This window comes from Camponotus vicinus, unplaced genomic scaffold (assembly GCF_025532165.1).
Source record: "Camponotus vicinus isolate PSW18456_S1 unplaced genomic scaffold, iyCamVici1.0 SCAF_1, whole genome shotgun sequence".
Lineage (NCBI taxonomy): Eukaryota > Metazoa > Arthropoda > Insecta > Hymenoptera > Formicidae > Camponotus > Camponotus vicinus.
Window position 1 is genome coordinate 31,617,596 of NW_028141945.1, and position 10,685 is coordinate 31,628,280.

The following is a 10,685-nucleotide window of genomic DNA, read 5'->3' on the forward strand; positions in this document are numbered from 1 at the left end:
TTATGTCAATATATATATATACATTTACACGATGACTCGAAATTAGGAATAGTCTTAATAGCAAATTGTTCTATTTTGATAAAAACTCGATGACTATCGGCATGGCGCAAGCTGTCAACAAAATATTCAACATTATATCAACAATCGAACGGTTTCTCTGGCATAGAGAAAGCGAATTCAAAAGTTTGAAATCTCTGCATTCTGAAAGTTGTTCTGAAATTTCAGAATGCAGAGATACACATTCTCTCTTTTCGAGTGTCTACTCCCTCTCTCTTTTCAATTTTGTTTCATCGTATTTCAAAACAAGCTTTCATTTTATGCGTGCCTATGCAAATTTTGGTAAAACTCGATCGAATCGTTCTAAAGCAGGGGTGTCGAACTAGTTTTTTCAAGGGGCCAGATTTTAAATTTGATTATTGTCCGCGGGCCAAATTAATATCAAATTATTGCCCTCTTTGCGTTATCCAGGGATTACCACGTGGAGGTGGGGCAATAATAATCCCCATTTTTGTTTTTATTTGTTTTTTTGTTTCTTTTTAATTTTTTTTAATTTTTTTGTTTTTTTATATTATTTTGGAATACGCTTGCGGGCCGGACGTTCGACACCCCTGTTCTAAAGGAATAAAAAAGCACTCGTGTCAGAAGCATCGCGTCGTCACCATAAGAAGCCAGCGAAAGAAAACACATAACTGTCATTGTATCCGATGTGTAACTGATGATTAAAATCTTTACTGTTCTGATAACGATATCTATTATAAATATGCATAACTGGTGATTAAAATCTGTACGTCTGTTCTTCTGATAACGATATCTGTCATAAATATCATTTCATGCGAGAGAAGCTTGATATGTTTTCTTCGACTATCTTTCAAGTAAAAAATATGTGTGTGTAAATATGTGTATTTATATATCCCGACATATATACAAGAGATAGTTGAAAGAAACGTAAAAAAAATAAGAATTTAAGCTTCAATTTCATTTATATGAAGAAAAAAGAATCACTTAAATTTCAAATATTAGATTTGCAAATGTATGTATGATTTGCGAATAAGACTGAGTAGCTTTCGTAAAAAAAATAAACTATTTTTCTTATATAATCTTATATAATTTTATATAATCTTATATTCACTTCCTTATCACTAGAATTTACAAGAAGAAAGAATATACATATACTAAATATTTAATATATTTTATTAAAACATTGAATATAAACAAAGATAAATACATATTTATAATATATTTTAAATACATAATTCATAATTTGGCTTATAATTCGGGTCGCTTATAATGTATTGTATGTATGTTATACTGAGTTTATCATGATGTAAAATGCATGAGCGTCGAATTAACTATACTTAAAAAGGGGACAAGTTTAGAATCTCTCTCGATTAAATATTCTTCTTATTTAAAGGCTTCCCAGACAGCACAAAAAGGCCAAAAGATGTCTTAAAGACGTCTAGAGGACTTTAAGACGTCTTTAAGTCGTCTTTTAGATGTCTTTTGAACATGTGTGCTGTCTGGGTTCTAAGGTCCATATTCTGAATCCTCTTTTATCGATAAAAGTGCCTCTAAAAGTGGCTTACAGCCAATCAGAAGGCTTATAAGCCACTTTTAAAGGCACTTTTATCAATAAAAGAGGATTCAGAATATGGACCTAAGTAAACAAGTACATTGACATTTTTTAACTGTATCCCCTTGATAAGAATATCACCTACACATTTTCGACACAGGAAAGAATTAAAAAGAGATCGATTATATTTTGTAAGAAACATTTTGTTTCTTTGGGATTTAACGGACTGATGCTCCATTATGAGTAAATTTTTTGTAACTTTACCTTTTTTACGTACAATGGAATTTCTTTCATTATATTTACAATATTTAACAAAAGTTAAAATATATGTAAAATAGGTACTTTATTATTTTATCTGAAAAGAATTTTTATTCTTTGAAATTGTTTTATACCAATCGAATTTATTATAAAAAGAATCTTCTTTTTTTCTGTTTTCTCTCTCTTTATCGAGAATAAATAAATAAATAAATAATAAATATATATGTTATTCCTAACATATTAGAATGGAAAAGAATCATACACGTATAAAAATAGCTAATAAAATGTACAATTAAGTCCATATATATACGAACAAGATGTGTTCCCCCGATCCAGAATTTTTATAGACAGTACAGACATAAACCAAACTGTGCGATTTTATCGACAAGTAATTAATATCGAAAAGTAACCAAATAGTTCCAGCTCACGTATGATGGCGCTGATGTATAAAAAAATGGCTGCTTAGAGACATGTTTCCACATGTTTCACTTGTCGTTCATAGTATTTGCGGCTCTCATCTTATCCTGATTGTTTATCGAAATTAAAAAAAAAGACTGATGATACTTGCCAATGGCAAATGGAATGCATTGTTGGTCTCTAGGCATATCTTTCTAATTTTGATCTTGCGAAAGTAATCACTCGCAGTAAAAATACCGGCAATTTATAGGTTATTGAATGATTTGATAATACGTTTTAATAGAGGTAAGCTACATTATAATAATTGAATTTGCAAAACACTCAAGGCATTTTATTAATCGTATTTAATTAACTAAAATCGATATTTATTTTGTTATATATTATCAACAAAATTTATCGTATTATAATATTATCTTACTTGTAGCATTAATTTTATCATAAAATATTAATTAATAATTCGACGATTATCGTAGGATGATGAGGTTTTGCCCGCTATGTATAAAGAATGGCCTAAAAAGAAAAATCAAAGCCTTTCAGCTCAGCTTCGAAGAAGCAGTATGGTCTTGCGAGGCAGAAGATGTACGTATCAATTTTCTTTTATTCTCATGTATCTTTTTTACACATATTTTGCTCACGATTTTGTTTATATTTCAGTGCCCCTGGCCAATTGGTCATGATGAAATAGCATTTTTCCAAAGAAACGCTCTTACCTGTGATTGGAACGAAAATCTACCTCCTCCAATTGGTATCCCTGAAGAAAGCATATCTATGCCAATGGAATTGTTACTTTATACTCCACCTGTAACTCCCGGAGAATTATCCAAGGAATCAACTGACAGTGCAAGCACTGAATGTTCATTCAATCTTTCATCAGAAAACAAAACTGATGAAATATTAGTTAGAAATGAAGTTATTTATTCAACCTCAACTAAAGAACCTATAGGCTCTTCACCAACATTAGAATTAAGCAAGTTAGAAAATAATAATTTTATTAAAGAAAAAAGGAATAGTACAAAAGAAGAGAATGCAAGTGTGAATGTTTGTAAAGTATTGCCTAGAATCACTAATATTCAAAAAACTCAGCTTGATGTTACATTTTTATCAAAAAGTGAAGAGTGTTGTAATGAAGAAATACACAAAGATAAACATTTGAATAATCAAACAAATACAACTACAATGGATAGTATTGAAAATACATTGCTTGACAACACATTATGTAAAGAGATTGATTTAGATACTCAGTGTAAAATAGAAAGTGAGCAGGATAAAAATAGCAAAATGCAATTGGATGATGAAATGAATAAGACAGAAACAAATTTAAATATAGAGATGTTATTGGAGCCTGACAAATCATTATTTGGTGCAAATGATATAAATAACTTAAGTACAACAAATAATTCTGCATCAAATATTTCAAATGTTAGTTTAAACATAGACAAAATATTAGAAGATATTTTAAATACAGAAAATCATATAACTGAAAACATAAATAATGATTGGTTACATTCACTCATGGATGTATAACTTAATTTATCATTTATTAATGAATAATTATATTAAAAAAGACTGAGACACATGTAAATTAAGATAGTAGTAAATATAATAAGGTTCTGCAATTTTATTTGCAAAGAAAATTGCATAGTAAAATTATAAGTATTCATTTGCAATAGTAAAATATCTTCATACAATATGAGAATTATAATGAAACATTATCTGTTTTAAAAAAATATGTTTTTTATTGTTTGTATTTTGTATTATACTGTTAATAATATAGTAATACTTCTCTCAATATGTGATAGAAAAATAGTTAAATGTATTCAGTGTATTTATAGTAAAATATTTAAGATTAACAAACATAAAAAGAAATTTTTTGTAAATTGATATTTTATTAATTGAAAGATTTAAAAATATATAATGTATAAAAATGTACAATGTAAAAATTTAATAAATGACAAATTCGATAAATTATTTAAAAAGTTCTTTATATAACTTTATGTATAATACATCAATATTACACAATTGATATAATATTTAATATACATTATTGTAAAAACAGAAAATTTACATGAACCCGAAGTTTCACCTATTTTTATTTTATTTTATTGCTTTTAAATCATGAATTGGCTAATCGTGTGGTAAGGTATTGCAGTCGAGTATTCTCTTCATACTTGACTGTGATTGGTCAATCTCTTAAGGCTTAAATTACCTATTGTAGACTTGGCCTTATGGGTAAAGAAATGCAACGTGCTAGCCAATCACTTTTTCGCTCTTACGGAAAAACTGTAAGCTGATTGGTCAACGCTTCTTCCCGCGTGACGTGCGCATGCAAGAGCCGTATGTATATATATGTATATACAAATAGGTAGGGTAGGAGGTAGGATACGATCTTGTTCAATTTCGTTGACGATAAATGTATAACATTTGTTTTACCTTTGTAGGTTTGTCGTTTGAAGATTTAAAGCTGTAATATTGTAGTTGTATTAAACACAAACTTGTGGATAATTTCTTTTGAAGAGAAAAGTAAGAAAGACAAAGATGGATTTTCTGGAATATCCGGACATTTTTGCCGAGGTTAAGGGCGCTATGGTAAGAATTCTTAATTGCTTGAAGCAAAATTGATTGCATATAACTGATTTTTATATTATTAAATTAAAACATTAGAATTCTAAATTGTTTGATTAAAAAGTAAAAAAATTTTATTCTGATCATATAATTGATGAATTGTTTTGTATCATTATCAGACACCAGGCAGATTAAAGTTGACCGATCAACATCTGATCTTCAAAAATCAGAAGACTGGTAAAGTAGAACAGATTTCTGCTTCTGATATGGAAATGGTAAATTATCAGAAATTCATTGGCACCTGGGGTTTACGTATTTTTTTAAAAAATGGCACTCTACATCGCTTCAAAGGCTTTAAAGAAGCTGACCAGGAAAAGATTGCCAAATTCTTTTCTGTCAATTATAAGAAAGACATGTTGGAGAAAGAACTGAGTTTAAAAGGTTGGAATTGGGGTACAGCAAAGTTTATGGGATCTATCCTGAGTTTTGATGTAGGTCATAACACTGCTTTTGAAATACCTCTATATGATGTGTCGCAATGTAATACAGGAAAAAATGAAGTAACCTTAGAGTTCCATCAGAATGATGATGCTCCAGTCAGTCTGATGGAGATGAGATTTCATATTCCTATTAGCGATAGTGCTGACCAAGATCCTGTTGAAGCATTCCATCAACAGGTGAGATAGAATTTTATCTAAATAATGAGCAAATATATTCGTATTTGAAACTTAATAAGAAAAATAATTTACTTATCACTCCTAATAGGTGATGGATAAAGCATCTGTGATCAGTGTGAGTGGTGATGCAATTGCTATATTTAGAGAGATTCACTGTTTAACGCCGCGTGGTCGTTATGATATCAAAATCTTCCAATCCTTCTTTCAACTACACGGCAAAACTTTTGACTATAAAATCCCCATGTCAACTGTTTTGAGACTTTTCCTACTACCACACAAGGATAGTCGACAAACATTCTTTGTCGTAAGCCTGGATCCTCCTATAAAGCAGGGTCAAACACGATATCATTATCTGGTTCTTCTATTCAATCAAGAAGAGGAAACCTCTATTGAGCTTCCTTTCACTGAAAAGGAGCTAAAGGAAAAATATGAGGACAAACTAACAAAAGAATTAACGGGACCGACGTATGAAGTACTTGGCAAGGTTAGTAAAAAAAGCAAAGGATTAAAATTATTTTCTAATTTTTTTCTAATATTTGTATTCTTATTTTAATACTATGTTATTTCGGTAGGTGATGAAAGTAATTATTAACCGAAAGATAACTGGACCTGGACACTTCTTAGGTCATACAAAGACACCCGCGATTGGCTGCTCCTTCAAAGCCGCAGCAGGATATCTATACCCGCTCGAGCGAGGTTTCATTTATGTGCATAAACCGCCGATACATATTCGTTTTGAGGAGATAGCCTCGGTCAATTTTGCGCGCGGCGGCGGTTCGACCAGATCTTTCGACTTCGAGATCGAACTTACGAGTGGTGTAGTTCATACTTTTAGTAGCATCGAGAAAGAAGAGTATGGTAAATTGTTCGATTTCATCACGTCAAAGAAACTTCGTGTCAAGAATCGCGGCAAGAGTGACAAACCTAAGTATGACGAAGACTTTGGTGACAGCGATCAAGAGGATGAACCAGATGCTTATTTGGCGCGAGTCAAAGCGGAGGCGCAGGAACGAGACGGCGAAGAAAATCAAGATTCTGAAGAAGGCTCAACTGATGAGGATTTCAATCCGAATCAAGACGTAAGTGATGTTGCCGAGGAATATGACAGTAATCCCAATAGCTCCGAAAGTGACGAAGACTCGGATGCGTCGGAGGCTAGTCATAAGAAAGAGAAGAAAGAAAAGAAAGACAAGAAATCTAAATCGGCAAAGACAGTATCAGAAAAACCGCGCAAACAGAGGAAACCGAAAAAAGAAAAGGACGCGAATAAGCCAAAGAGACCTCCAACGGCGTTCATGTTGTGGCTTAATAGTGCACGCGAAAGCATCAAGGCGGAGAATCCGGGAATAAATGTAACAGAAATCGCGAAAAAGGGAGGTGAAATGTGGCGAGAGCTCAAAGATAAATCAGAATGGGAGGCGAAGGCAGCCAAAGCTAAAAAAGAGTATGCGGCATCGATGAAGGAATACGAAGCGAGCGGAGGTGGTAAATCTAAAGAAAAGAAAGAAAAGACGGAAAAGAAAGAAAAGACGGAAAAGAAAGAAAAGACAGAAAAGAAGAAGAAGGAAACGCCTAAGAAAGATTCGCCTAGCAAAATGATGATGGGCTCGTCTTTCAAAAGTAAAGAATATATCAGCGATGATGATAGTAGTAGCGACGAGAGCAAGAAGTCCGAAAAGAAAAGTTCTGATAACGAAAGTGGAGAAGGGAAAGATAAAAAGAAAAAAAGTGAGAAGCGACCCGCTGAAGATGCTGGAAAAAGGACAGTAAAAAAGGAGAAACGAAATCAATCAGAAAGCGACGCGGAAGAACCTATAGAGAGCACTCCTCCGTCATCCGACGCAGAATCTAAAAATAGTGATTAATAAAATTAAAGTATTCAAGTCAATATTTTTACTTATCTGTTTACATGTACTATTTGTTCATATTTAAAAGATTTGCGTTGTTAAAATTCTTTAGTAAATGATTTTTTTACACTACAAAATTCCAGCGCTTAACTGGATTAATATTACAAATATATAATATCGATTAATATTTTAATTCTAAAATATTAATAAGATCTAAATATCGAAACAAACGAAATAATTTTATCACCAATTTTTTTTTTAATTTCTTTCTCATGAAAAAATTATGTAAAAGAAACATTCTTTTTCTGTGAATAAGTAACAAATTCTGTAATGTTATTATTTTTGCGTAATTTGGTAATTATTTAATATACAAAATTAATTTTTTTACAGTACATGTACATTTAATTTTACAATTAATGTCCTTTTATATCATTTTCTCTCAGCATAGTTAACAACTAAGAATTTAATAAAACATTTGCAAATTAAACAAATAATTAAATTTATTATATAGCATATGTGTTACATATAGTTTTTTGTGAGATATATTTTTATATATAACTACAAGTGAAATTTATAAAATTATTCAGTTAAAATAACCGATTATTCGGCAGAAATACACATAATATTATATATATGGATGACTATATAAAGCATTAATTATACATTCAGACAGATATATATATATATATATATATATATATATATATATATATATATATATATATATATATATATATAATCTAATTAAATGTTAATCATTATTTCATAATGAAAAGTAGAAATGACATTTAAAATATTTGCACTTGTATTATTAACAACTTTTGAAGAAGCTGCATAGGACCCAAGTATATGACATGTGTACATTTTCTTGTCAACTATGTTTCTTTTCTTTTTCCGTTTCTAAATAATTTGTCTCTATTTCTTTGAACTCAATGTGCTGCTCTTTCATGGCTTTCTAGAACATGAAGAAACAAAATTGATATATAATTGTTATTATTTGTACTGTATTTATAATTTTAACAGATTTTTTTGCAAACATTTTGTTTTTCAACAGTTTACACAAGAATATGATCTGCGAGAAGGGAGACTCGTAAGACTTACCGCTACGCAATCTTTATAGACTTTAAGCAAGGAGGCACATACTGAATCATTGGTATCGCCTTTTAAAAATTTTTCAGAGAACCAACTATTGAAACAGGCGTCGTATTTCTGTTTCAACTCACTGCAATGCTCCATGTTGCGCTTTTGCTTTCTCTCCCTCTCTCAGAGTTTCATACGTTATACGCTTGTAGACTTCCTAAAGATATAAGCAAGATACAATCGTGTTCTAATTACCTTGACACACTGCTGATACATTTTGAATAAATTCGAGCATGTGTTGTCACTCGTGTCACCTTTCAAGAATTTCTCAGAAAACCACATGTGGAAACAAGAATCATACTGTTGTTTTAGTTCATTGCACGTTTCGCCTATACTGTTCATGAATAAAATATACTGCCCTGAAATCAATTGGCGTCAGGTGAAATTTATGAATTTTGAAATTTGGATTTAAAAAATAAGAACACGTTATCTTAAATGGATAAGGAAAGTTACAAGAGTTTCCTGAAATTCGCAAAATTCATGTTACAATCTCCGCAATATACTCACTTGCAGCGGCGAATCTTACAGCAAAGATATTTAAATTCGATGAACAAAATAATTGTGCTAAATAATTGCAAAATCCTATGATTATGCCGGTTACGAGCAGCGTGATAATTTTTTCCGATCCGGTTATCGAACGAAACAGCAATTGGTTATCCGACGTGGGAACTCTTAGGGAGAATCCACATATTCACCAGAGAGAAAACTGAGAGATGTCATGGCCTGTTTTTAGGTGATCCCTGAAAGCGATACTCCCTCTATGGACATTGAAAACGTGGACATGAACTACAAAGCCAATGTCCATAAATGTTCTCAGAGGGTAATATATAATGTGCACAATTTCTGGTTTTGTTCCGTGCTATGTGCACGAAATGCCGGTAGCACCAGAGTATAACAATCATTATTTTGAAAATAATATATAAATATGATAAATAATAATTTTTATAAAAATAATTTTTATAAATTACTAATTAAAAAATTAAATTACTAATTTTTATAAATTACTTACCTATATGTGTATGTATGTGCGCCCATACGTTGTCCAAATGATTTTAAATATAAGAATAGACTATATGAATATCGGCGTATGTTACCGCCGGCATAGCTCTCAGGTTCATGAGAGTACTGAAACCTCCTCACTTGGCAAATGCCTTCGTTAAGGCGGAGATATAGGGGAGGAAAAATTGAGGAGGAAATATTTTTTTATTTATTTTTAATTTTTTTAATAGAGTTTTTAAACAGAGAATATATATAATACATATAAAAAATATATATTACATAATTATAATATATACAACGTAAATTATAATTAATTTGCAATTACATAAAAAACACATTACAAAATATTAAATTATGTAATATAAAAATAATTACATTACAAATATATATATTACAAAATTTAATGCAGAATATATAAAATACAATGCATTAGAAATATGTATTACAAAATATAATACAAATTTAATATAAACTATAATTTTAAAATTATAGAAGTATTTTCATTAATTAATTAAAATTGATTATTTATTAAATAACTTATCACGGAACCTTTCCTTATGCTAATTATTTGAATTTATTCGATTATTTTCAAAGTCAAATTCTATAATATTTAGTTTTGCATTTTAGAAGACTGACTTAGAGCGAGCTAAATAAATAAATAAATAAAAAATAAATAAATGATGTTGAGAAGAAAAAGAACACACATAAATAAATAATAGCGTGGAAAGAGAGAACATACTAATATTTTTATAATATAATAAATAACATACTAATATTTTTATAATATAATAAATTATTATTAATTAAATTATTTATATTTTTATTTATATTATTTATATTATCAGAGAGACATATATGTTACCCTCTGAGAACATTCGTGGACATTGGCTTTGTAGTTCATGTTCACGTTTTTAATGTCCACAGAGGGAGTATCGCTTCCAGTTCATGTTCACGTTTTTAATGCCACAGAGGGAGTATCGCTTCCAGGGATCACCTAAAAGCGGGCCATGACATCTCTCAGGCCGGTATTCATAGTCCGTTCTTATATTTAAGATCGTCTTAAGAACCCATTCAACCAATCAATGACCGCATTGCAGCTATTTGATTGGTTGAATGGGTTCTTAAGACGATCTTAAATATAAGAACGGACTATGAATACCGGCCTCAGTCTTCTCTCTATAGGTCTGTTCTTTATAGCTGAACTGACTACACTGG

General features: G+C 30.6%; 3 protein-coding genes across 4 annotated transcripts; 2 read left to right on the forward strand and 1 right to left on the reverse strand.

The window, feature by feature from the left end:
• The first annotated feature begins 2,295 nt into the window (after positions 1-2,295).
• Positions 2,296-3,919, forward strand: LOC145975663 (uncharacterized). The gene is made up of 3 exons (XM_083106323.1): positions 2,296-2,530; positions 2,719-2,824; positions 2,900-3,919. The coding sequence occupies exons 2-3, from the start codon at positions 2,720-2,722 to the stop codon at positions 3,767-3,769; spliced, it is 975 nt and encodes a 324-aa protein (XP_082962449.1). The 5' UTR covers positions 2,296-2,530; position 2,719; the 3' UTR covers positions 3,770-3,919.
• Positions 3,920-4,616: 697 nt separating this feature from the next.
• Positions 4,617-7,723, forward strand: Ssrp (structure specific recognition protein). The gene is made up of 4 exons (XM_083080363.1): positions 4,617-4,831; positions 4,987-5,484; positions 5,573-5,968; positions 6,057-7,723. Exons 1-4 carry the CDS (start codon positions 4,781-4,783, stop codon positions 7,347-7,349), a joined length of 2,238 nt encoding a protein of 745 aa, XP_082936489.1. The 5' UTR covers positions 4,617-4,780; the 3' UTR covers positions 7,350-7,723.
• A 90-nt stretch (positions 7,724-7,813) lies between these two features.
• LOC145960712 (TP53-regulated inhibitor of apoptosis 1) lies at positions 7,814-9,159 on the reverse strand. 2 transcript variants are annotated; one of them, XM_083080385.1, is made up of 4 exons: positions 8,979-9,159; positions 8,726-8,830; positions 8,433-8,628; positions 7,814-8,286 (listed from the first exon to the last, which is right to left on the reverse strand). In XM_083080385.1, exons 3-4 carry the CDS (start codon positions 8,565-8,567, stop codon positions 8,203-8,205), a joined length of 219 nt encoding a protein of 72 aa, XP_082936511.1. In that variant the 5' UTR covers positions 8,568-8,628; positions 8,726-8,830; positions 8,979-9,159; the 3' UTR covers positions 7,814-8,202. The 2 variants fall into 2 exon arrangements, with proteins under 2 accessions (XP_082936511.1, XP_082936503.1); XM_083080377.1 differs by lacking the exon at positions 8,433-8,628 and having other exon boundaries at positions 8,667-8,830; positions 8,979-9,154.
• Between the last annotated feature and the right edge of the window lie 1,526 nt (positions 9,160-10,685).